This window comes from Triturus cristatus, chromosome 11 (genome assembly GCF_964204655.1).
Source record: "Triturus cristatus chromosome 11, aTriCri1.1, whole genome shotgun sequence".
Taxonomy (NCBI): domain Eukaryota; kingdom Metazoa; phylum Chordata; class Amphibia; order Caudata; family Salamandridae; genus Triturus; species Triturus cristatus.
Genome location: NC_140594.1, coordinates 645,282,163 through 645,309,384, shown reverse-complemented (window position 1 = coordinate 645,309,384; position 27,222 = coordinate 645,282,163). Strand labels below are relative to the sequence as shown.

Below are 27,222 nucleotides of genomic sequence, written 5' to 3'. Positions count from 1 at the left end.
TTCAAGATGGGAGATATAGCTGATCCAAGTGCATATTGACAGATTCCGTTCTTGACGTTGGTGGAGATATTTTTGCACGAGTCCTTTGAAGTCAGCTAGAAGTGTAGACTACTGAAAATGTTTAAACTCCTTGGGAAGGGATGAGCAACCTCGACCTTGTGCTTGCTCAGTGGCACTTCGCACAGAGGTAAGCATATGTAAGCAAGGGTAATCTCTATGTTGGCTTTGTCAATTTCGGTGCAGCTTTTCATACAGTCAATAGGTGTCTGTTATGGAGTAAGATGAAAGCACTAAGCAGTCCTGGGATCCTGCAGGCTGGTGCATAGTTTGTTCATGTACTTTTATTAGTGGATGTCCTTGTGATCCCTAACAAGGCTAAATCAGGCTTGAAACACCATCTGGATTTATTGAATAAACATCTTTTCACCAACAGACTGTTAGAAGTGCCAAAAACACATTTTGAGATTTGGGAAATTTAGGAAGCAGTAGTCTTGGTTTCTGGGCAGGGGAGGGATATCTGTACGACAACCGCAACAGACTTGTAAGGCAAAGGTAACTGCTGTAGCTCTGAATGGGTCTTCAGCAGCTGACATGGGTTCAACCCCAAATTTTGATAAAATGGAGTGTTGGTTGTCAAGAGAGCTTTGGATATTTCTCCATTATCTCGCATCAACAGGATTGTGAAGGTCCACAGCATGGGGTGGTATGGCTTGACATTCCACGGTTATCAAGAGGCCATGACTTGATCTGAAATTAGACTGGTCGCAGATCATGAAGGAGCAGAGTAATCTGTATACTAGTGTTTAGCCACTCACATCCTAGTCTACGAAGACTGTGCATAACAAACTTCCTATAGGCCAGCTGGTCAGGAAAATCCCTGGTTATAAAACAGAAACTTTGCTGCAGAATATATATATTTTACAAACTGTGACTACAGATCGAGACTTGAGGACTAACATGAGTCATTTAACGTTATGAACATCTCAAACTTCTTTTGTTGTTTTACGGAATACAAGACAATGTAATGGCAGAGGGCATCTGTACAGGCGCAAAGCAAACATAAAAACAACATTTCAAAAGAGCAGTCAATCAGGTTCTCTCAAGATTTATTAATAATATTTATCATAATAGTACAAGAATAAGTTGTAATAAAAACAAATACTTATACAACTTCAACACCACAGACTTGTTTAACAGTATTGTGTCAGTGTGTGTGTGTGCGCGCAGATCTGTGTGGTGTACAATCATGCATAGTTTCTTGAACATTGCCAATTGTGAGGAAAGTAGCCAGACAGTTCAACTGATGCTTACTCAATCTCTTCCCGTAAACGTTCATGTGAAAATGCGACTAGAAGGCTGCTTTGGGTGTACAAATGAAAATGTATGCAGGGTTCACAACTGTGCCTTCCTGGGAAGTTTATGACTACACTATGTGAAGGTGTGGCATATGAGTTTACGGTTGGGTGATTGCAGGACTGAGCACTAGTTTCTGGTGATGGGGTCAACACTATGTGAGGTGGTGGTAAGGACCCTTAGGACGATGTGTGCATGGCTAATTGGTTGCGTGCACATGCGGACTCCTACTGGTTGACAAAGTTTAAGAAGTGCAAGTTGAAACTAAGTGAATGAAATGAAGTAGGAGAGGGAAGTTGACAGCAGGCATGGGACAGGAAGGTGAAAAGGAAGCAGTAAAGGCAACCGTGCCTGTGAAGGATGTTGAAGTAAGGAGGTGGAGGTAATGAAGGGAAGGAAAAGATAGTGAAAAAGATAAAGATTACCGAGTGAGGTGGGAGCTATAGAGAAAAAAGTAGAAGTGTTAGGGATAGAGCGCATGAATGGAGGCAGAATGAGAAGAAACACATTAGGACATCAAAGAGATAGGACCGCAAAGATGGGTGTGGAAAAGATGACAGAAGTGGCCAGATGAAGTAGGAGGCAAAAGAACTAAGTTGGGTGGGAAAGGATGGCGGCCAGGTGAAGAGTGATAGAAGGGATGGCAAGTGATGTGGAGTGAATAGTGTAAGTAACAGTGAGGACAGATTTGGAGAGGGAGTTGAAAGGCTAACAAAAAGTGGAATGGATTAATAAGAGTAAATCGAGGAATTGAGTGTGAGGTAGAAGAGATGTAAAGGTAAGAGGAGCGTGGGGCAGAGGATGCAAGGGGAAGGAATAGATGGATGGAGATGAAGGGGACTGGAGGGTGAGAACGAAGGTAGAGCGGGAGCAGGAAACTATTATGAGGAAGTTAAAATGGAAACAATAGAGTTTACAGTGGAGGAGCTAAAGATGGTATGCAAGAAGTATGGATGAAGGTCAAAGAACTGGAGTGGTGTAGATACAATAAATCATCAGAATAACTCATGTCTCCTACAGTGCCCAACAATTCTTGTAGAATTATAAATTGCACTTTGAAGGAATCTAACATTTCATGGCAGCTTGCCCTCAGTATCTCCCTTGCAAAGATGAAAGTCAAAGGAGCAAAAGTGGAGCCAACTACACAGGAAAATAATTCAGAGCTCTAAAACGACAGCCTTGGCACCGAAACAGCCTTTCCAAAGCAATGTCTTCAAGAATATTAGAAGTTGTTAACGGAGGCAGAGAGCCAAAACTATATGCAGATGGTTTAGAAGCGAACAAAAGCAGCATCGATCTGCCGGACGGATGGGAGGGACAGCATGATTTTCCGCCGGTACTGTGGATCCTTTTGTAAGGGGTTGTTCTCCAAGTACACCGTCTCTAACTTCTTAGCTTCCTTCAGCTCATCTAGGTCACTCCAGTTCTCAATAAGATTATCATTCATCTGAAAAGCCAGCGAGAAAACAAAATGAAGCATTGACAACAGTTATTTTTTTCCTAGAGAGCTTGATAAAGGTTCTGTCAGTAATGGCAATAGATGGGAAATTGTGAACTTGTCGTGCTTGCCTTATTCCTACAAAATATTAAGTAGAGCCACGTGACATTACTTTCAAAATGGCCATTAAGACTAGCAGAACATCAGTTACTTTCTAATGGCTTAGTAAACCTTCACATCAATGGTAGCATATTTTAGTCGTCCACACTTCTGCCACGCGAAAGGCCTATTTAAGTGAGGACACTGTTACAACAGCAATTAGTATCAACATGCAATATCAGTGATCTCCAGTATCGAAGAAAATACTCCAAAAACCTATACTAGTAACGCAGTGGCTCCCAATATCATGTTTAACTGCATTAATAGTATATTTATCTTTGTGCATCACAATGATTTGACTGCGGATAAACAAGGGTCATCATGACCAGTGGACATTTGCAGGGCCACCATTATAGTTGTATCAAATTTGCATGCAGAAGACAACCAATCAAGCAAATAGATGTTTTGTTTATGGGATAAACACTGCTCCATGAGGTGCTATGGAGAGGGAGTGGAAACTTTTAGAATCTTAGCATACACTACAAAACAGTTATGGATGGATTGCAAATGTAGTGTTATTTTATCCTGAGGTTAGGTGTCATTTGGCTACACTTCTCCAATATAAAGGTATTTCCCTTTTATAAGGCCTGGTGCCGAATCTGCCTGGGGTAGCCTACCTATTATCACTTTTCCCAATGAGGTTTAAATTAACAGACTTGTTAAAGAGAAAACGCTGAATCCATAAGCTGTCAGCACTATACAAATTCTCTGCTTTTAGGCACTTCATTTAGCTAGTTAAGTTAAACAATGCTTCCACTCTGATAGCTTAATGTGAGGGAATGTGGCTCCTTTCATTGGCAAGAACAATTAATTTTGGTAAAGTAAATCTGCAAGTGGGCTTAAAAAAGCAACTCTGGACAGGTCAAAATAATTGTGCAAGTCATAGAGTGGTTTCATGAATGTTTCAAATTCCATAAGCCTATATAAATACTTAGTTACCAGAGAGCGCTAGGTGGCGCTAGCCAAGATGGCTGCACCGCGGTGAGGCTCCTGGATGATGGACCCCTCACATCCGCCTGGCATCCGTTCTAGCTGTCCTGGTTGCGCTCTGCCGACTGTCGCCTGATGCTGGGCTGCTACCCTACCCTCGCTGCAAATTCTGGCTGGTTTGGGGCCATAGGGACCGAGATAAGCTGTGCGAGAGCGGCGCCGCTGAACGGGACACGCCCGGCTGGTTCCTCGGCGCAGCACGAGGGTTAAAGGCCGCAAAACTGCCGGCGGCTGGCCTGTGGTTGGAGGCACCGGCGGCGTGGAGCCTGTGCCCGTCTTCTGCCTCGGGTGAGTTGGGGGGGGCGGCGGAGGCTGAGCGCCCCCCCGGAGTTGACACGGGGTGCTCCCCAGGTTATCAGCGGCGGAGCCCTGTCCGGCGGGCGGATCGGCCCGAGCTGTGGAGACCCACCTGAGGCGACCGCTCCCACCCTGCGCTGCAGCCCACGGACCGGCGCCGCCTGCGAAGCGGCTTCCCACTGGCCTCCCCGCCCTCCAGCCCCGGGAGCCCGACGGGGGATCCGCTGTTGGGGTGATCCCAGAGGTGACGCTGTCCTGCTGGACCCTGGGGCCGGCCTCCAAGCGTGAGGCCACAACATCAGCCTGACACCCACGGCGACGGCCTGTGAGAGACGCTGTGCCAGACTACTCTTGCCCTACGCCAGTGCCTGAGAGGTATTGCCCCCCCCCCCCCCATCTTTGCTCCCTGCACATCTGGCCCGGCGGGGTCGCCCGCGGCGCTGTGACCCTTGCGCCCGGGGGGGGGGGTTCAGCTGCTGGACGCCCGACGGGAGACTTGCTGCTGGGGTGATCCCCGAGGTGACGCAGTCCCGCCGAACCCTGGGGACAGCTTCCACGCGCGGAGCGGCGCCATCAACCCGACACCCTCAGCGGCGGCTTGTGGGAGAAGCTGCGCCGGACTGCTCCTGCTCTGCGCCAGTGCCTGGATTGTGTTGCCGGCGGCGGGGCCCCCCCCCTTTCTTGTTCCTTGGACATCTGGCTTGGCGCGGTCACCCACGGCGCTGTGTTTGGGCTAACGGGGGCGCCCTCTGACACCTGCGCCGGGGAGAGACCGGCTGCAGGCCTTGAGCCGGGAGGGCTGCGGTGCTCCCCCATCGACTGGGTCAGTCCTGCGGACTGGGGCGGGAGGCGGCGATTCAGCGGCCCGTGTGCTGCGACTCGGCTGGTGGCCAATCGGGCGCTGCCCACAGTGAGGGGCCTGCAACGGGGCGGTGGCGACTTGGCCCGGATCCAGCGGGTGAAGCCCGGGACGCATTTGGCGCCCTCCATCGACGGGGACAGGACGTGCTCCCTGGGCCCACCATGGGCAAGGAAAAAGGCCCCAGGCCGCCGGCGGCGTCCCATCAGACGAAGATTGACCGCTTTGCGAGCTCGGAACCGCCGGGCGCAGGCGGGGGGGAGGCGCCGACCCAGAATAAGGACTTGGCTACCATCCTCCAGGCCATCGATGCCTCTCGCACCTCTTTGGAGGGGATGGTTGGGGAAGTGAAGGTGGACGTTACTCTCCTGCGGCAAGACCTCCGCAATGCCACGGCCCGCATCACGGAAACAGAATCCCGGATCTCCACGGCGGAGGATGACATTCGCCTCCTACAGGACCAGGTACGGGAGCTCACGACCCACTCCAAAGAACTGCATAGACAGGCGGAGGATGCCGAAAATCGCGCCCGCCGCAACAACCTTCGCCTGGTGGGCTTTCCGGAGGGGGTCGAGTCAGGCCGAGCGGACGACTTCCTGGAAGCATGGTTTAAGTCCTGGATGCCGGCGGCCGGCTTGTCTACCTGGTTCGTGGTGGAGAGGGCGCACCGGTCGCTGGCGGCCAAACCTCCGGTGGGAGCCCCCCCGCACCCCTTTATTCTTCGGATCCTCAATTTTAGGGATCGAGACGCTATCCTGCGGGAGGCGCGGGTGAGCGGCCCTTTGACTTTTAAGAATCACACTATCATGATCTTCCCGGACTACACCCGGGAGGTCCAAGAACAACGCCGCTCCTACACGGAAGTTAAGCAAAAGCTGCGCTCCCTGGGCCTCCAGTACCAGCTCCAGTTCCCGGCCCGCCTGCGCATCGTCTTCCAGGGTAAGACACTGTTCTTTGACACTCCCAGGGCAGCCTGGGCCTGGCTTACCGAGGAACGACCTCTGCGCCAGCCCGGTGTGGTGTCGGCCACTACTGGGCCCCGGGACCACGTCGCGGCTGGGCCCCAACGACCACGGCGCAGGAAGCGCACGCGCTCCCGGCAACGACGTGGCGCAGCGGTGGTCAAAACCCGGTCCGCGAGCGTCTCTGGCGGACTGGTGAGGGACTCCTCTGCCTCGTCCGGTGCCTCCTCTCAAGCGGCTGGGGGGTCCCGGCACCGACTGTCGCCTGGGCCGGATGGGTCTCTTACCCCTCTCAACGCACACATTGACCTGTCAGACCTTTCCCGCAGCCCCGCTATATGACTTTCTGTTTGTTTCCCGTATTCAGGGGGGGGCGGCGACCTTGCCCGGTGGCGGGGGTGGGGGGCTCTGCAGTCTCGCACTCCCCAGTAGCAGCCTAGGACAAGACATTGGAATCCGTACTCCAGGAGGGGTCCACCACGCTCTTTATACCCGAGCGACCAAGCTTGGGGTCTTGTGACTGTTGGTTCAGTTCAGGCGACAGATGCTTCCGTTCTCGAAGTGTAGGGTGGGGGGTGGGGTGTTGGGGTTTGGGGGTTGTTGGTTGTTCCTCCTTGTGAGAATGTTCTCTTTGGTTTGGGTTTGTTTTTCACTGAGCCTCTCATACAGCACCACACCGCGCGTGTCGTCTCGCCACTTCATGCAGCCGCACATGCACGCTCCACCGTCGCTCACCTTCTGCCGCCGTCCGCTACCTTCCCCTAACGTGAGATCCGTGGTGCCCCAAGGCCCACGTGCTCCTTGCCCTCTTTTACACGCACCCGTTTAATGGGGTGCCTCCCCGGCGTCCCCTGGCTGTCTCATCCCCGGTGCGCTCCGTTCCAGCCGCCGTCATGGATGACCTAGCTCCCAAAGCCCAGGTGCGCATCCTGTCCTGGAATGTGAACGGCTTGCTAGACAGGCTTAAGCGCACCGCCGTCCTTAAATATGCCCAGCGCGCAGGAGCGGACGTGCTCCTACTTCAGGAAACCCATCTGCTCGGCGAGAAATGTCCCTTTCTGGCGCGCTTCGGGTATGACCGGGTGTGGCATTCCGGGTTCTCGCGCGGGTCGCGGGGGATGAGTCGCCGTCCTGATGCGCCGTTCACTCCCTTTTGTGTCGGCTCGGGTGATACATGACCCCCACGGGAGGGGGATCACCGTTAGCGGCATGTTTGAGGGCCGGCCGCTCCACCTCTTGTCGCTTTACGCGCCGCCCTCCGGGCTGTCGCCAACATTATCTCAGGTCGCGTCCTGGCTGGCGACTCTTCCGCCGGGCACTATTGTTCTTGGGGGAGATTTCAATGCCGTTTCTGCCCCACAGCTCGACTCCTCGGATCCGGTCTCACGACTCCCGCGCCGTGCGGGCCAAGCAGCTGGCGGGTTGGGCGGAGGCACAGGGCCTGTGCGACGTATGGCAGATCTGGCACCCGCACGCACGGCAATATACTCATACGTCGGCCGCACATCACACCCACGCACGCATTGACGCGATTTTTGTCCCCCCCGCCGATTGTGTAGGCATCCAGGACATCCGCATCCTCCCTAGGGGGATATCAGATCATTCTCCGCTCCTACTAGGCCTGGGCCCCGCGCGGCCCGCCAGATGTGGCGCTTTAACGCATGGTTCCTCCCAGACGGGACGCTCCGTAGGGAGGTGGGGTCCGCATTGGCGCATTACTTTGGTGATAATAACGGGTCGGTCTCCTCGGCGGGTACCCTTTGGGAGGCTTGTAAGGCCACAGTTAGGGGAGCCGCAAAGGCACATGTGGTAAAGCATCGCCAGATGCAGTTGCAGCAGCTCACCGTCTGTGAGGCCCGTGCGCTGCGCCTCGAACAAACTATTTCCGACTCTGGTGATCCGGCCGAGACCCGGCAGCTGCGACTCCTGCGTGAGGAGATTCGCCAACGGTCGCTTGACGCAGCCAAGCTCCTCTGGCAATCCTCAGTGGCGAGGGTATACGGATGGGGCGATAAGAATGGTGCACTTCTGCATCGGTTGGCCACTTACCCCAGGGCGTCGCGCATCATCCCGGCGGTGACCGACTCCGATGGCACGCTCCAGTCTTCCTCCGTGGCTATAGCAGATGCCTTTGCTCAGTACTACTCCCAGCTGTACCAAGCCCGGGCGTCGGACCTGTCCCTGGCCTCCCTGCTTGCCGCTAGTGACGTACGACTTCCCCGACTTCGGTCGGGTGACTGGGAGAGTCTGGAGGTGCCCATTTCTCCTGAGGAGATCGGGGACGCGATAGGGCGCACGTCCGCCGGGAAGACCCCGGGCCCGGACGGCTTCCCCCAGGAGTTTTATGCCACCTAGAGGGACCATCTGGTCCCACGGTTGGGTGCCCTCTATGCGGAAGCGGTCAAAAGAGCCTCCTTCCCTCCGGAGGCTGACATAGCCACGATTGTGGTTCTGCCCAAGTCCACACCGCCGCCCAATGACAGGTCGGCCTATCGACCTATCTCTCTTATCAACACCGATATCAAGCTTTACGCAGCGGTCCTGGCCCAGCGGCTCCGGCCCTTTTTGTCGTGCTTGGTGCACCCGGATCAGTGCGGCTTCATGCCGGATCGGGGCACTCGCCACTGTCTCCGTTGCCTTCATGTGGCCTTGGCGCATCGTCATCGCATATCTCCTTATCTCACCCTCCTGCTTGCCGATTTCGAGAAAGCCTTCGACTCGGTGGGGTGGCCCTACCTGTTCGATGTCCTGACTCACATGGGTTTCGGCCCCAAGTTTGTTGCAATGGTACGGGTCCTTTATGCGCGTCCCCGCGCCAGGGTGTTGGTTAACGGGGCACTGTCGAGACCGTTTCGGATCGGCCGGGGTACGCGGCAGGGGTGTCCACTCTCGCCCCTCCTCTTTGCGCTTGCCATGGAGCCCCTTGCTGCCCTGATCCGAGCGGATCCGCTCCTTCGGGGCTGGGAATGGCCGGGCCTCGAGGCAGACAAAATCGCCCTCTACGCCGATGACGTCCTATTGTACCTTGGTGACCCGGCGCGCTCGGGCCCCCGTGCACTCCACATCTTGGGCCGCTTTGCTCGCGCCTCTGGCCTCCACCTGAACTCGCGCAAATCGGTCCTTGTGCCTCTGCACCCCTCCCGGGAGTGTTTTGACTGGCAGGACACTATTCCCCTCCGCCGGTTGTCCTTTAAATACCTGGGCATCTGGGTCTCCCTTCTCCCGGAATTGAGCTGGGCACTCAACGTGACCCCCCTGGTCAAGAAAGCCAAAGCGGATCTGGCGCGCTGGCAATCCCTCCCGCTCAATCCGCTGGAAAGGGTGGCGCTCTACAAGATGATGATTCTCCCCCGGTTCCTGTATGTATTGCAGAACACGCCTGTGTCCTTTCCAAGGCCGTGGTTTCGCGAACTGGATGGGATGGCCACCAGATTTCTCTGGGGTGGTGGGAGGCCACGGTTGGCCCTGTCCATATGTCGCCTGCCCACCTTTGATGGGGGGCTAGGCATGACCAACCTTTATCTTTACTACCTGGCCACCCGCCTCCTGGTCCTTCATGATTGGTTTGGGGGAGGATGGTCTGATCCGGCCTACAGAGTGTAATTGGAAGACCTGGGTTTCTCCAGTATTCAGGATCGCATGTACGGCGCCCCCATCCCCACCTCCTGTCCAGACATCACCAAGGCGATATTCCTGGCTTGGCGAGCGGCGCTCCGCCACACCCGGTGGACTGGGAAGCTGACTCGCGCTACCCCCCTCTGGCACGGGACGTTGCGGGGCTGGAGGGCTTTAAGTCATGGGATTTGCTCGGCATCTCCCAGCTGGGAGATGTTTGGCGAGGGGGACGCATGTGCTCGTACTCGGAACTGCAGGCGCGCTTCTCCCTCCATTCATCTCAATTTTATCGGTACCTCCAACTGCGACACGCTATACACACATACACCCCACTGGACATTAGGCTGCCGGACCACAGCCCCCCGGAGGCTCAGGTTGTGCTGGGTAACCTGGGGAGGGGGGGTATATCCAGGATATATCGCTCTCTCATTAACAATACCCCCGCCCCCGGGAAGGGCTGAAGGAGCGATGGGAGGAGTGGGTGGGTCCTCTGGACGAGAGCGATTGGCGGGATGCCCTTATGGCCCCAGGCTGGTGACGGCCTCCGCCAAACTGAGGCTTATTCAAATTTACTACCTCCACACGGCTTACCTCACACCGGCCCACCTGTGCCGCGCGGGCCTCTCAACCGACGCAGCCTGCCCCCGCTGTGGCTTCGACCCGGCCGACTTCATCCACATGGTGTGGTCTTGCCCGGAGCTGGGGGGATACTGGAGGGGCATAGAAGCAGACCTCACGGATGTCTTGGGGTGGGAAGTGCCCCATGACCCTAAACACACCCTACTGGGCATCACTGACGGCCTAGATGGCACACGAGCTGAGAAACTGTTTCTCACGACAGCGTTAATGGTGGCAAAAAGGGATATTGCAGCGGCCTGGAAACAACCATAACCGCCTAGTTTGGCCAAGTGGAGCACCGGGGTGGACTGGTGTGCGGCACAGGAGCGGACTTTATACCAGGCGCGGGGCTGTCACAAAAAGTATCGAAGGGTCTGGGGGAAGTGGTTAGGCAATGTATTATAAACATGTGGTCCGGGGAGGGAGGGCGGGGGGGGGGGGGGGGGTTTCGGGAGGGGGGCGGAGGGGTGGTGCGCTCTCAGGTGGTGCTATTGTATGTTGACGGTTCGACAGGCTCACTGTTTTTCTGTTGTATCAAGTAAACTAATAAAAACTTGTTTATCAAAAAATAAATACTTAGTTACCACTGACAGCAGGAATGCTTTTGTGACACAGTGCTATTCTAGATTTACACTCGAATCCTGATCTAAGTCTAGTAGAAAAACATGCTGTTCCCTTGAAGGGTCTGCAACAGGTGGTTACATAGCAGCAAAAGGAATCTGTGCCCCTTATGAGAGATACATAAGGACAGTTAACCTAAAGGCCTCAAACCAAGCTGCTATTTCGGGTCAATTACCTTAAAACTCAAGTATACTCAAAAATTTGCCCTTTCACTGAATTATTCAAAATTCAGGTACACATGTTCCTTGGATGTGCCATAGATTAGCAAGGCCTGGCAAATTTCAGCCAAAACTGAACCAGGAATAGGTTAAATTGTGGAATGGCTTACTGTTGCAGCAGTCTACCTCTTGGGCATCACTGAAATACACCATGGTATGTCCGACACCTCAGACAAAGGTTTCTTTTTCCAGACAGTCTCAACTTGGCAAACACAACCAGCAGGGCTTCACACAAACACTCTAAACTGGCCACATCGTCAGATGACCACAAGTGGTACGTACGGTATGCACTTGCCCAATGGCAGACATGTACACCTACAAAACACAGTAGGCTAAGTGAGGCATGTTCCTGGGACTCAACCCGATACATCCCCTAGATTCAAATAACTGAACTAAATTTCTCAACAACTGTAGACTGCTCATTCACAAAGGTTTGGATTCCTTTTTCATATGAGGTCATGTAGTACTTGCAATGATTTACAAAAGTGCAACACAAAATGCAGAGATTTACAAAGTGAGACAAACTGTTACGCAGTCACAATCCTTGTGAGGACTATTCCTGAGGACTGGAAGGGATTAGTGCAGAGCAGCTTGTGTACATGATGGCGTTCCCCAATTATGTTTAGGGACCCCAATACTATAAAAGAACAAAATTAACACCCAATAAGAGCAAGTTACTTACCTTTGGTAACGCCTTATCTGGTAGAGACAGGTTACTACTGCCTGTAGATTCCTTATCTTAGAATCCTTCCCAGGCACCAGACTGGATAAGGTAATTTTTTTCAGCAGTACCTCTGCTCGTCAGTAGAGGGCGTTGAGCGACTAAGTAGCGACATCGTCGCTCGAATTTGACGTCAAATTAGTCCATATAAGCCCTTCCCCGATGCGCTGACGTCAGATTCTTCTGTGACTATTTTCACGGCAACAATGCGCAGCCACTTCAAGGAACAGTCTCTGGAAACAGTGTGCCAAAAGGAAAAGAACTGTAGTAGTATGAAAAGAGGGGATCTTGGAGACAACAGGGCCCTCAGTTCGCAGAGCAGGGAGAATGAGTGGGTCGATAAGGAATCCGCAGCTAGATCCAAACTCTACCAGATAAGGCGTTACTGAAGGTAAGTAACTTGCTCATCCGATAGAGACATCTTGCCGCAGTTTGCTGATCTTAGAATCAAATACCCAAGCAATACCATCCTTGGAGAAGGGGCTGCCAACTGACCTTACAAAAGTTAGCCAATAGGAGAAGTCAGTTCAAAAGATAGAAAGGGACCAAACTATTCCCAAAAATTATAGGTGAAGCAAAGATGCTCACCAAAAGGACTGATCTTCAAGAAGGACTATAGGAAGCCCCTAGGGAGTAGAACGCTATAAGACTGCGAGAAACACTGTATAGAACCAGTAAAAGAGACAAGACCAAAAAGGGATGCTACCTAAGATTGAGGTATTCAAAGGGGAAAAGGACAATAGTCCATAGAGTCCAAGGTCAAAACCAAATGAAAGTAGCATACACAGCGTGCTCAGCTGCAGTGAACACATGGAACAAATTAAGAGCTCCCACCGATCATCAAGAAAACTATCCTGTGAAACATATTTCGAAAAAAGGGACCTCCAATCATAGAACGATGGAGAAAAGAGAAAGAGAACAAAGAATTCTGAAGAGCAAGGCTAGAAAAATAACAAAAACGGTAAAGAAACCGTTCTTATACTGAGAACTTTGATAGATATAAATGGCATCCTCTGGAAATATGTAATGGGGACGCTCAATGAAGAGCAGGAAGGAAACAGATAAGCACAAAAAAGAAGTTTGAACCAGGTCACAGAGAAGGGTGTAGGTAAAATGTGGCGACTTACACCATATAGAAGGCCAGACAACCATATGTGGAAAACATGCACAAATATATACCTCAAGTAAAAGACATCCACAAGGGATCAATTTGAGATAGGTATACACATGCAGAGAAATACATTAAAGATGAATGTATGGGGCGTGGCTTGCAGCCGACAGCAATGGCCGCAGCCTAGGAGAGCTCCGCGCTCGCTAGTCTCTTTCCCCCAAAATCCTGACATTTATCCGCGTCCACGGTGACAAGGACCAGCTGCTCTGACTACCGGGAGGCTCCGGTGCTGATCGAGTGCCGTCTGAGAGCTGGGGCTGCAGCCGCGGGGTCAGCATCGACGAGGCCAGCGGTGCGGCCTACTATCCGGGACCGCGACCGGGGCCTGGACTACGAGGGCGCGGCCGAGGAGGTGGCGCGCAGAGTGGGCTCGCTCCGAGGACCGGGACGCCGCGTAGGGCGAAACGAAGCAGCAGCGGAGCACGACACGTGGGGGCGCCGACCGGCGTGGACCGAGGCCCCGTAGCGCTCGGGACCCTGCGGAGCGGGGTCGAACTGTGGGACGGAGCACACCCAAAGGAACCGAGACACAGGCCCAGACGCGTGTCACAGAGGTGTCCTGGCCACCCCCACCCCGGCACCAGCGGATAAAGGCCCCTGCAGCCCACCGGTCTGGGAAAGCCCCGGGAGGATCGAGACGCACAGCAGAGAGGGTTGATGAGCCTGAACTCCCTCGGAGAGTGGCGGGGACAACACCGGTGATCGTATCAAGCGCCTACAACCCCCTCCCCCGGCACAGAGTGGACGCGACGCACCGGGGGGTGCTCCCCGTCGAGACCTGAGAAGAGTGAGTGAGTTCTGGACGGCGACCTCCTGCACGAGCGGAGACGAGGAGGGAAGGGAACACCGAAAGGCCGAGCGCTGACCTGTAAGGCGCAGTCTGGCAGCGGCGACTACCGACCTCCCCGCTACACCGCGAGGCGAAGCAAGCACCATGGGGGGCAAAGGCCAACGGGGGCCACAGACTGGCAAATTGGATAAATATGCCTACCGCAGGGAGCCATCGCAAACCCCAGAGGCTCCCGGGAAGAATGAAGACGCGACGCAGGCCGGTCAGCCAGGGGAGGTTACCCTGCAGGACATAATGCGCACACTGACACAAATGCAAACGGCGATAGGCACGATCTCCACGGACATTACACTGTTACGAGCAGACGTGTCAAAAATCAACGACAGGCTGAGGGAGGTAGAAGACACGACGGCCACTTTGTCCACGGAAACAACGCTGCTCACGAACAAAGTAAGGGCACTGGAACTGGCGCAGAAACAACTGGAGGCGAAATTGGACGACCAAGAAGGGCGCGCCCGCCGCAACAACATCCGCTTAGTGGGAGTGCCGGAGACCGTGCGCGGTCCGGCGCTGGACTTGTATGTGGAGGACCTCGTCAAGAAGAAACTCCAGCCTAGAGGCTTGTCGGAGTTTTTCTCGGTGGAAAGGGCGCACAGGGTGCCAGGTGGGCCGCCCAAGCCGGGAGCCCCACCACGACCGATACTAGCAAGAATCTTCAACTTCCGCGACCGCGACGCCATTTTGCAGACAGCGCGAGTCGCTCCCCCACTCCGAGTGGAGAATAGCAAAATCGAGATATACCCAGACTACACAGCGCTGGTAACGAGGCAACGCAGAGACTTTCTGGACGTGAAGAAAGAACTACGAAAGAGAGAACTGAAGTATGCAATGCTCTTCCCCGCGAAGCTCCGGGTGGAGGCGGAGGGAAAAACCTGGTTCTTCATGTCCCCGACGGAAGCCATGGAGTGGCTGGAGGGCTGGCGAAAGCCAACGGGACGCACGGGAGCGGCGCAGAGACATGGACAGTCCGCGGGCAGGACGGAGGTATCGGACCCATTGCAAGAGGAGGCGGACGTACAACTGTGACACTGGACCAAGTACGATATGAATGCGGTGCTCGCCAGGCAACGAGAATGGACTGACGACCTCGGCCGCTCCTGGGGGAGGGCCGTGGGAGCTGGCCCTGGCTGTCTCCCCGAGGACTCTCACCGGCGATGGCTCAGAAGGCCTACGAAGTCTAGAAACGGCGCCATACTGGAGGGGGCTGGGGAGGAGGCTTGCACGGCTGGAGCCTGAGCCCTCTTCGCAGCCGTGGACATGATGAAGCTCTGAGGGGGACACTGAGACTGGGTGCAGCGGGCATCTCCCCCCCTGGCACGCAAGTACACAGTTATGGGGATAAAGCACTCTGCTCAGTTGGGGGTGGTGGGTAGTTTGAAATCCGCCGGGCAGGGCAGCAGGGAGGGGGGGGGGGAATGAGGGGTTTACAGGGGGTTTTGGTTCACAAGGTTATATCTGCATACCGCAAGCTCGGTCAGCACCTGCATAGACTCGCCATACACCGAACATTCTACACCGCGCATACCACATACGATAACACATGGGGCTGGACGCGGAACGGACCTTAGGGACGATCGACAATCCGCTCACAACTGACCACATCAGTACTGGCAAAAACCTAGTGGTCCTGTCCTGGAATGTCAACGGGTTGGGGGACAAGATTAAGCGGGGACTGGTGCTCCAATACATTAAACGAAAGGGGCAGACGGTAACACTGCTGCAGGAAACGCACTTGGTGGGCACTGCATGTCAAGCCTTAGACAGGTGGGGGTATAAAATGGGGGTACACTCGGAGTTCACCTCTGGATCCCGGGGGGTAGGTATACTACTTCATAAGCGCTGCCCCCTGATAGTACAGCAGACATGGACCGATGCGCAGGGCAGATTCGCTGCCTTGACGGGCCAATGGGAAGGGAAACGCTACAACTTCGTATCAGTATATATCCCACCAGCATTGCATGGCACCGCGCTCCCAGACCTGGGCGCATTCCTGTTGTCGCTCCCACAGGGTGCAACGATTATAGGGGGGGATTTCAACGCCGTAGTTAACCCTGACGTGGATAGGCGGCCCCCCAGAGGCCCCTGTAGCGCTAGTTCGAAACTTAAAGATTTTGTAGATACGGTCGGCCTCACAGATACCTGGAGAGCGAAATTCCCACAAGACAGGCAGTATACCTTTCACTCAGGGGTGCACAACAGTGAGTCGCGGATAGATCACATGTTTACCCAGATGCTGGGATTGGAACAGGTAGCAGAGGTGACGCACTTGCCCAGGGGAATCTCGGACCACTCCCCAATCATGCTCACATACTCATCAGACATCCCGGGAAGGCGCAGACTCTATCCAATCTACCCACATTATTTAGCGATTAAAGAGATCAAGAAAACGTTAGTCAACACCACAAAACACTACTTTAGTGAGAACGAGCGCACGGTGGAGTCGCCAACGGCACTCTGGGAAGCCTATAAGGCGGTCCTGCGGGGCCAGGCCATTTCCTCAATATCGCACCACAAAAAGCGCCAGCGCCAACAACTCCACGCGCTGGAGGAGAACATGCAGCGGGCAGAGGCGGACTACGCCGCCGATGCTACCGAGGAGGCAGCGCATGGGCTACAGCTGGCGCAACAAGAGTACAAGACATTTGTATGGGAGGAGGCGAAAGCCAGACTACAGACCACAAGGCACACAGTCTATGAGCAGGGTGACAAAGCGGGAAAGCTGCTGGCCTGGTTAGATAAGAAAGACAAAGCTGATAGGTGGATAGCAGAGCTGGCCGCGCCAAATGGCGCGCCAATCACAGACCCCCAAGACATTGTGGAGGAACTCGCGGCACACTATGAACGCATCTACACACCAACTGCAACGCCCACTATGGTAGAAAACATAGCCTTCCTGCACGACATTCAAATGCCAAAGTTGGCTCCCACGGCAGTGCAGGCGCTTGAGGCGGACATCACGCTGGAAGAAACGACTCAGGCCATACTCGCACTCCACACGGGCAAGGCCCTGGGGCCTAATGGTATCCCGGTGGAGCTCTTCCGACACCTGCTTACGGTCTTAACGCCCCACCTCTTGAACATGAATAATGACAGCTTGGAACGGGGGGAGCTTCCCAGAGACCAGCGCTTGGCCACGATAGTAGCAATACACAAGCCCGGGAAACCGCCAACCAGTTGCATGTCCTACCGGCCCATATCCCTGATCAACGCGGAGGCAAAGATACTAGCCAAAGTGCTAGCAAGGCGGCTCCAGCCCTGCCTGGGGTCGGTGGTCCACCCGGACCAATCGGGGTTCCTGCCGCAGCGGAACACGGCGCTGAACCTGAGGCGAGTGAATAGCGTCATGGCACGCAAACCCCTCATTCAAGAAGACGCCATAATTCTCTCCCTGGACGCGCAAATGGCGTTCGACATGGTGGAATGGCCGTTTTTATTCGCGGTACTTCACCACTTGGGTTTCGGTCCCAAATTCATAAAATGGGTGGAGCTGCTCTATACAAAACCCATGGCGCAGGTTGTGGCCAATGGGAGGATCTTGGGCACCTTCCCTCTGGCTAAGGGGACCCGGCAGGGCTGTCCATTATCCCCCTCTTCTATTCGCACTAGTGTTAGAACCCTTGGCGGCGTGGATACGACAAGACCAGGTAATCCGTGGGCTTAAATGGGCGCGGGGGTGGGAAGACAGAATATCACTCTACGCGGACGACATACTCCTTTATTTGGCCTCACCGGCCCGATCACTCAATTGCCTCATGGATATTTGTGTAGCGTTTGGCCGGGTCTCAGGGTATACCATAAATTGGGGAAAATCACATATTTATATACTCTCAGGCGATAGGCCCCGACTCCCACGTAACTGTGCTGCTAAAATAGTGACTGAGGGATTCATGTATTTGGGCATCTACATCACGGCGCAGGAACCCCGCTTCATAGCTGAAAACCTTAAAAAACCACTGGAGCGTCTACGCAGGGATGTGCAGTGCTGGCGGTCCCTACCGCTCACCCTATTGGGCAGGGCAGCCCTCTTTAAAATGATGGCGCTCCCGAGGTTCCTGTACGCCCTACAAAATACACCATTCCCGGTCGCCCCAGCATATTTTCGGGAAGTGAATAGTGAACTCAGTAAGCTGCTATGGGATGGCAAGGCGACACGTATAGCGATGCACAAATTAGTGAAAGGGTGGTATGATGGAGGGATAGCTCTCCCGTACATTAAGCTGTACTACTGGGCCTCCCACCTGATGGTGATCAACCAATGGCTTCATGCTGATCAGGGAGACCCAGCCTACCGTATGGACAGACACCTACTGGGGGAGGATAACCTTATGGGAATACTGTACAATAGGACTCAACACAAGCATCTAATAGGCCCTACAGCACATACAATTAAGATCTGGCATGCAGTACAGAAGGAGATGGGATGGGAAGGAGTCATCACGCAGGCGACGCCACTCTGGGACACCGACAAACTGGGCAGGCTACGGAACACGAGGGGGTTTAAACAGTGGGATTTGATCGGTATCTCAAAGGTAGGGGACGTGTGGAAAAAGGGGAGCCCCATCCCGTTTGAGCAGTTGCAACGTAGCTATGGGATGGCAGACACTGAGGCGTTTCGCTACTTACAGATAAGGCATGCCCTTACGGCGCTTATACCACAAGGCACTAAGCTCCCAGAGTCCACACCCCTTGAGGATAGGCTCCTTACTGATCATATGACGAAGAAGGCTATCTCACTCACATATAAAAAATTAGTAAACAACCAACCGGACCCGACACAAGCCCTCAAAACTAAATGGGAGGCCGACGTGGGGGAGCTGGATGAGATGGATTGGCAGGACGCGCTGGCATCGCCACGAGAAGTGGCGATCTCATCCAGATTTAAATTAATACAACTTAAGATACTACACCGTACCTATTACACCAGGACACTACTACATAAACTACATAGAGCCGACACACCACTCTGCGTCAGACAGTGCGGAGAGCCAGGCACGTTCTGGCACATAATATGGCAGTGTGTACACATCCAGAAATATTGGAAGGCAGTCATGCGAACAGCTGCGCAGGTCACGGGGGCAGCATTAGTCCCTGATCCCAGGGGGTGCATTTTGAATATTTGGGACGAAGCGGATATCACGCAGACAGTGCAAACATGGGTAGCGTTGGGGATGGCGTTGGCAAAAAGAGACATAGCGCAACAATGGGGAGCCAGGCAGGCTCCGACCCTCCAAAAATGGTGCAATGGTATGGACGACCTAATGGTGACGGAGAAATCGGTCTATGTGCACAGAAGATGCCCCAAAAAATGGACTAAGATATGGGGGAAGTGGAATGACTATCGAGGGAACATCTGTGAACCCCCGCAGGATGACTCCCTAACGGATGACTCAGACTAACTTAGGGTGTCTGGGGCGGCATCACACAAGCTGTTTGGCACGGTGGGGGAAGAGGGTGTTAAAGTCCTGAGGAGACGGAATGGAACTTTTGAAGCGCGGCAGCGGCTGACACGAGCAAACTGTGATGTACTTGATAATACACGCTATGGTATTGCAGTATTGGTTATACATGAAAATTTTAATAAAAAGAGTTTTAAAAAAAAAAGATGAATGTATATAAGGATAAAAATGCATATAAAAAACATATATTCTCTTAGACACACAAGTCATACAGGGTACAGCAAAAGTATACCCACTCCTCTGAAGACAAGCTGGACCATAATGCCACATAAGAATTGGAAGTGGAAGTCATCGTCCACTAAAGGAAAACAATGGGAAAACTGTCCAAGAACCAACGCAACCGACTGAGGAAGGATGCCAGCAGGAGGTAACAAGTTAAACAAAGAATAAACAGCATGTAGAAAGTCCACCATTAAGTACAAGAAGACCGCCAGGATATAACAAAGAGCTGAAGGAAACTAAGGGCAACACATAGTTAATTTTGACGATCACACATCATCTAACCAATGGAAGCATAAGAAACAGGTAGGAAATCTGACCAACGTACCATAGAAACTTGAGAAACAGGCAATAAGCCTAACCAAATTGGCAGATGAAAACTGGGAGTACAAAGTATGAGGGGAACAAGCCCCAGGAAAGGAAATAAACCCCCAACGCTGCTCAGACGTGAGTCCCTTGCTCACTTTGCCACTGGATTCAAGCAAGCCTGGCTGAAGACGGCTGAAATGCCAGAAACCGGTCCTAGGAAGCATGTTTCCGGTCCACGGAAGGCATGGTTTGGCAGTTCGGGCTGGACTGTTCCCATGAGGCACAGGGTCAGACTGATTTGCATATGGCCAGGTCTGAACTGGGGTGGCAGAGTGGGCTAAAGAACGGTGATGGATTAAACCCAGATCTGTTGACTGGGTGTGAGTGGTTGATTGGTTCTGATGCTCCGTCCATCACCACCCCCTTTTGTACCGCTTTGTTCGCCATAAATTGGCAGGGTATGCTCAGACGTGAGTCCCTTGCTCACTTTGCCATTGGATTCAAGCAAGCCTGGCTGAAGACGGCTGAAATGCCAGAAACCGGTCCTAGGAAGCATGTTTCCGGTCCACGGAAGGCATGGCTTGGCAGTTCGGGCTGGACTGTTCCCATGAGGCACAGGGTCAGACTGATTTGCATATGGCCAGGTCTGAACTGGGGTGGCAGAGTGGGCTAAAGAACGGTGATGGATTAAACCAAGATCTGTTGACTGGGTGTGAGTGTTTGATTGGTTCTGATGCTCCGTCCATCACCACCCCCTTTTGTACCGCTTTGTTCGCCATAAGTTGGCAGGGTATGCTCAGACGTGAGTCCCTTGCTCACTTTGCCATTGGATTCAAGCAAGCCTGGCTGAAGACGGCTGAAATGCCAGAAACCGGTCCTAGGAAGCTTGTTTACGGTCCAGGGAAGGCTTGGCTTGGCAGTTCGGGCTGGACTGTTCCCATGAGGCACAGGGTCAGACTGATTTGCATATGGCCATGTCTGAACTGGGGTGGCAGAGTGGGCTAAAGAACGGTGATGGATTAAACCCAGATCTGTTGACTGGGTGTGAGTGGTTGATTGGTTCTGATGCTCCGTCCATCACCACCCCCTTTTGTACCGCTTTGTTCGCCATAAATTGGCAGGGTATGCTCAGACGTGAGTCCCTTGCTCACTTTGCCATTGGATTCAAGCAAGCCTGGCTGAAGACGGCTGAAATGCCAGAAACCGGTCCTAGGAAGCTTGTTTCCGGTCCAGGGAAGGCATGGCTTGGCAGTTCGGGCTGGACTTTTCCCATGAGGCACAGGGTCAGACTGATTTGCATATGGCCATGTCTGAACTGGGGTGGCAGAGTGGGCTAAAGAACAGTGATGGATTAAACCCAGATCTGTTGACTGGGTGTGAGTGTTTGATTGGTTCTGATGCTCCGTCCATCACCACCCCCTTTTGTACCACAAAAGGAGAGACTGGCATACAGAGCTGTGAAGGAGGGAATAGTATTTCCACCTACGAGGAGGGAGGATAGATACAGGAAGAAAGGGAAACCTAGCCTCTTTTGAAATAAGGATAACAAGACACGGATCCATACAAACAAGGGAACTGATGTCCTAGGGGAACAGAACTGAAAAGAAACATCAGACAACAGCTATCCTACAGGTGTGATTGCAGATCTGTATAAACCCCACCCCCCATGCTAACTAACACGCCAAAAAGATGCAGACACCAAAGGGGATTGGAGAACATGGATAGACAGTAAGGTGGAGGTGGATTTGTTGAACCCAGGCCTGATCCAATAGGAACTCAAAGATGAGTTGAAGAAAATCAGGGTTTCCCACAGAGCAAAGCAGAACAAAGAGAAGGTCCACACCGAAGCTCATAGACCGGAACAAAATGTATGCAGGCCAAAGAGTCTGCCTGCGGTACCATTACTGCCCATATGGACATAAGGAGCAAAGAAAAGATAAAGTTGAAGTCAGTATAAAAAATACTAAGTGCATAGGTAGCTCACAAAATTCCCCTAAGGCATACAAAATAAGGTCCCCGAAAAACAGGGAACAATGCTATAGTGCATCCACACAACAAACAGAATACCCGCCATAGAGTAAGTACTCATGTAGAAAAAAAATCAAGTGACAAAAAGAAGCTGTAAGAACAGGCTCCCATGGGGCGGCAAAGTAACATATGTTCAGATGACTGGAAAATAAACTGGTCACTGACAGCATAAATTAGAAGAAAAGCATCTGCAGCAAGCAGAAACACAACACAGAGTGTAACCCTTGAAGGGAGAGAAGTACTCCACCCTATGAGGGCTGTTAAGAGTCTATACAAGGTGAAAAAAATTGGCCCGACAAACCTAGTACCACAACAGAGTTAAGACTGTACTACCATGACTATCTCTGAACCAGTGTAAAGCTAAGTCAGCATGCGCCCCAAAAAGGGAGGCACATTCAAAAGACATTCCAATCAAAGAATCTTGCACAGCCTACGAAAACCTGGAAATACGAAAACATGCACACGTAGAGCTACGGAAGAGGCCATAGCCCGAACAACAAAATTGTGGTATCGATACCACAGCAGATGCAAAGGCTGGCAGCTTGTTGCCCATCTCGTAACAATGGAACACGAGTATTCAGGGCTTCCTCCAGAAGGGAGGGCAAAAGGCTCCACTGAGTCCCACAAGGCATGGAAGAAGCAGGCGAGGACATAAGAAGTGTTCAGAGATCGCAGGGCAGAGCTAGAAGATTAAACGCCTAACAAAAGCATCAAGTTTCCTGGCCTCTCCTTATGGAGGGATAAAAATCTGTATTTTGGGTGGCTGAAGCAGGCTGTAGCACAAAGCTCTGATTAAATGGATGTCTAAGGAGACAGGACGGATTCTCTGGGGCTGGGCGATGCTTGTGATAAACAGAGTGATCTACCAGGAGCCCTGTTTCAGGCTTAGCCCAAGCACCCAACAGGATATCAGAAAGACATTCATTATAAGGAAGGAAAGGCTCTATGCTAGACTGGTCAGGATGTCACCCAATGCAAGTAACCAGCTAGAGTCCATAGGGGTGGAACAATGTCCGAAATGGCATGGGGACACACCCCACCTACCGTAGTACCTCCACAACCATGGTCCTCCAACCAGAGGAAGGGCTCTAGAGAGCAGAGGAATAGAGGGAGACTGTTGACTCCATCTGCGGCACATTTAACGCTGTAACCGAAGCTGGACGACACCGAGAAAGTGACGCCTCAACATCAGAAGGAGCATCGATGGTACAACCATCGGTGCTGGCAGAAAAGAGCCTGAAGAGAACATCGGAGTCGGCAGACCAGAAGCAGGTGCCCAAGGTTGTAGCCTCGATGGGCTGTGCACTGGCGCTACTATGGTGTAAAAAACAGGAAGCCAAATTAAAACTGAGGGAGAACCCGCCGGCGGGGACACTGGCACGACCTCATGCACCTCCGTGGTGTCCAAGTGTGCTCCAGAGGAAGGCGATGACCCAAAAATAGAATGAAGAGATTGATATTTTCTCATCTGGGTCTAAAACACCCAGGCCCCAGGATAGGTGGGGAGGCTCAGGCAGACTCATGGCCTGACACTTCAACAGAAGAGCGTGGACCAACAGGAGGTGACGAAGGCAGGAGGAGCTGCGACTTTGACCGCCTATGCCGATACTTACCTCCAGACGTTGAAGGAGAATGATGCCTGCGGGAACGGCTCCTAGAGGGGACGGGCGGTCGGTCTGTCGAGAGCATAGGGGACAAAGGTCGATGAGAAGACTTCAATGACATCCGTGCAACACAGAGCTTCATGCGACTTTCTCTTCGCACCTTCGATCAGAGCGGACGACAATAATCTAACTCGTTTGAGTCATGGTGCTCATCCAGACAACACGCAAACTGAGTGGGAGTCCGAGGCGAACATTTGCTGTCCACAGGACTCCCAAGCCTTAAACCCCCGAGGACATTGAAAAAGGGTAGAGAAAGGCACACTGCTCCGTTGATGAAAAAAACATTAAGAAGGTCAAAAAATAGCCGGAGGAACTAGCACAGAAAAGAAGGAACGGAAGCTAGTGAATCAGGGGAGGGCTTATATGGACTCCGTTGACATCACATTCGAGAGACTACGTCGCTACAGAGTGGCTTGGTACTGTTGAAAAAAGTTCTGGATCCAGTCTGGCACCCCTGAACGATTCTAAGATAAGGAATCGGCAGCTAGATGTCTCTATCAGACGCATTCCTTGGGCACTTGATTTTCCTAGGATGGCAAAGTTGCGTTAGATTAAGGGGTAAACTAGGTGGTGGCAGGGGTGTGAAACTGACAGCATTAGATAGTGAAAACACTCAGCGCTTAATGTGCGTAGGTCATGGGCAAAAAAGCAAGAAAGAGGGATGAAGAGAACGATGAGGCAATTGTGATAATGGGAGGAATCACAAATGGAAAAAAATCTGCAACAGTGCACCAGAGAGCCACGAGGTGTATGTTGATGGAAGTAAGGTATAAGGTGGAATCACAACTACAGAATGTTGGTATTAGGAAGCTGGTATTAGAGGCCACCTGCCGCAGGCTCCTTGGAAAACCACTCAAGCTTAATACTCAGCTGGTACTAAATCAAAGAAGAAAAAGTTAATTTACAGTTGGAAACGTATGGAGTTTTGCTGATGAGCTTTGCATCCAAGCCTCCCTTTCAAGCCCCACACACTGCATTGAAGGTCTCATCCAAGTGATGACTGGGCAGGCAGCACTGACTTAGGAGAAGCGTAAAGGGCCCTCACATTGGTGTAGAATCGCCGGTTAAGAGAAGAACGGGCTGTTGACACCCAGCAAGTGTATCTGCAGCATAACAGCCATCTTGCGGCACGGCCCACTTACACGGACCTGAATGCGAGGCTGAGCTAAAGCAGTGCAGCGGCTAACATCAGAGCATTGACCCATCAGGGTACCAGAGAGTGAAGGTGTACAATGTTAAGACTTGGAATTTGGCCTTGAGATCTGGCCTTTTCTTGTTATGTAATGAGACTTCATTCAAAAACTGCCACAAACAGAAATACATTAAGTTGCATACAGAAAGTCCCGTATTCAAAGGATTACTTCTGCTGGCGACTACAGAGAGAGCATCCTGATAATACTGGAGAGGCGCCCCCAATTGCCATGCTGAACTGTGAGGACATTATCACAGTAGGAAAATGACTGCTTACCAATCGCAAGCTTTATAAAAATTATCCCACACATGAATGAGGCTAGTGAATTGCTGTGCATACTCGAGGTACTTATGAGAGATTTCTCTTTGGAGGACATGTGAAACCGTTGGTTGCACGGGGGGGACATATCTGACTTAACTGGAGAAAACGGGGTGGATTAAACTACCAACTGATGTCAATGCCCAAAAAAGATGGGTTGCAAAGAGAGATTATCGAATGCTAGAGGAGGACAGGTGTTCAATCAGCTACAGCTGGTAAGCAGGATTAAACAGCCCAGAATACAGAAATGACATGTAAAAATGAGAGAAACTTCCCTTCCACTGATGAAAGAAAACTTACAGCTGTTTAGGAGAGTTGCACAACACATTTTCTAATATGATTCACCTCCCATATGCAAGCTATAAAGGTAGATAAGGAATCTGACATTTCTTTTTTTTTTTTTTTTTTTTTAAAGTTTTTATTGAACAATAATGCGATTACAAGCACGGGCCTACAACCACCAGGGCCGGCCGCTAAGTACAGGATGAAATATACATTTATCAAAGCTGCAGTCGGTTCCCGGGGCTCGGCCCCGTAGTGACTCCGGATAGTTCTAAAGGAACAGGAGACTTAAATCCAACAAACACAAAAAACTAAAAGAAAAACAAAAGGCGAGGCGTAAAGACAAACAGTGCAGGTCAGGCTTCCTCCGGGGAACTCCAGTTCAGACCATTAAGCAGCACGCGAGAGGAAGGAGTACCGGGAGGCTGGGGACGGGGGGGGGGGGCCAAGGGAAATGAACGTCCATATGTAGTCATTCCAAAAGGTGCCCGGAACCGTCAAGGGTCAGGGGGACATGGCGATATCGGTGTCCACCAGGGGGGGGCGTACAGATACCCCCGCGATATGCATTCCATTGCCCCCAGATTCTGCCCCATGCCCCCGGCTTACCACGGGCAACATACACAGTCTTCTCCCTGAACATACACCAGTCCATATTCTCCTTCCATACTGACACGGTGGGCGGCCGCTGGGCACCCCAAAGCTGCGCTATATCTCTCTTGGCAATCATGTTCCCCAGGGCCGCCCACCGAGTCTGAGCCGCGCTATAATCATTGGGCTCCCACACATTCAGGACACAGCGACGCACCTCCGGCAGCAGCACAACCCCAGTGACCTGTCCCATAACCGTATGTACCCGGCGCCAGTAGTCCGCCACCTCGCGGCACTCCCACAGGATATGGAGAAAGGTGGCGCTGAGCCCACAACCCCGCTTACAGAGCCCATCGTCGGAATATCCCATCGAAACCAAGCGAGGACCCGTCAAATACACCCGGTGAAGAATCTTTAGCTGTACCAACCGGAGACGGGCTGGAATGGCGACCTCCTTGGGGGACGACAGTGCAGACTGCCAGTCCTCGTCGTCCAATTCCACCCCATCCCCCGTCCAAGCCTCCCGAAGGCGCACCAAGAGGTCAGCCCGATGATTAATCAGTTTCTTATAAATTAAAGAAATAGTACTGTCAGGGACATGTCCGTCCAGTATGCGGTCCTCGAGGGGCGAGGAAGCCGGGATCTTGGTCCCCTCTCCAAAGACCGAAAGCAGGGCGTGTCGAACCTGGGCATAGCGGAAGAACTCCCTGTCCGTAAGCTCATATTCGGCCTGAAGAGCCGCGAAAGTCTTAACCGCGCCCTTATGCCACAGGTCTCCCACTTTGCTGATACCAATCGTATCCCACTGGTCAAACCCCTTCGTAGTCCAGAGGCTCCCCAGGCGATCGGAGGCAAACAAAGGAGTAGCACATGTCAGTCGCTCACTCCAGCCCGTGGCCGCAGTGGCAGCCCTCCAGGTCCGCACCGCAATCTTAGTAGGACCCGTAAGGGTCCGGCCAGCCGAGCGGGAGTAAAGCGCCCTGTTGTAGTCCCCGCCGGGAAGCAGGAACTTGTCCATCTCATACGCCGGATTCAGGCCAGGCGCATACGTGGCATGGTTGATGGCCGAAAGCTGCGCGGCCCAATAATACCTGCGAATGTCGGGAAGCGCGATGCCCCCGTCGTACCAGGGGAGAGTAAGCTTAGCAAGAGCAATACGCGCCCGCCCGTCCCACACCAGTCTCCTCTGCAGGCTCTCCACCTCCCGAAAGTAGGCCACTGGGATGACGTCGAAGGAATTCTGGAGCGCATAGAGGAACCTGGGAAGGGACATCATTTTGAACAGCGCGGC

At 52.7% G+C, this 27,222-nt stretch overlaps 1 protein-coding gene across 4 annotated transcripts in view; it reads right to left on the bottom strand.

Annotated features, from left to right (window-relative positions):
* Positions 1-1,089: 1,089 nt before the first annotated feature.
* Positions 1,090-27,222, bottom strand: part of PPP1R7 (protein phosphatase 1 regulatory subunit 7) — a 565,298-nt gene continuing 539,165 nt past the window's right edge. For all 4 annotated transcript variants that reach the window (XM_085634149.1, XM_085634151.1, XM_085634150.1 and 1 more), the window contains one exon: positions 1,090-2,800. In XM_085634149.1, the coding sequence (XP_085490275.1) occupies positions 2,624-2,800 (177 nt within the window). In that variant the 3' untranslated portion in view covers positions 1,090-2,623. The remainder of the gene's footprint in view (positions 2,801-27,222) is intronic.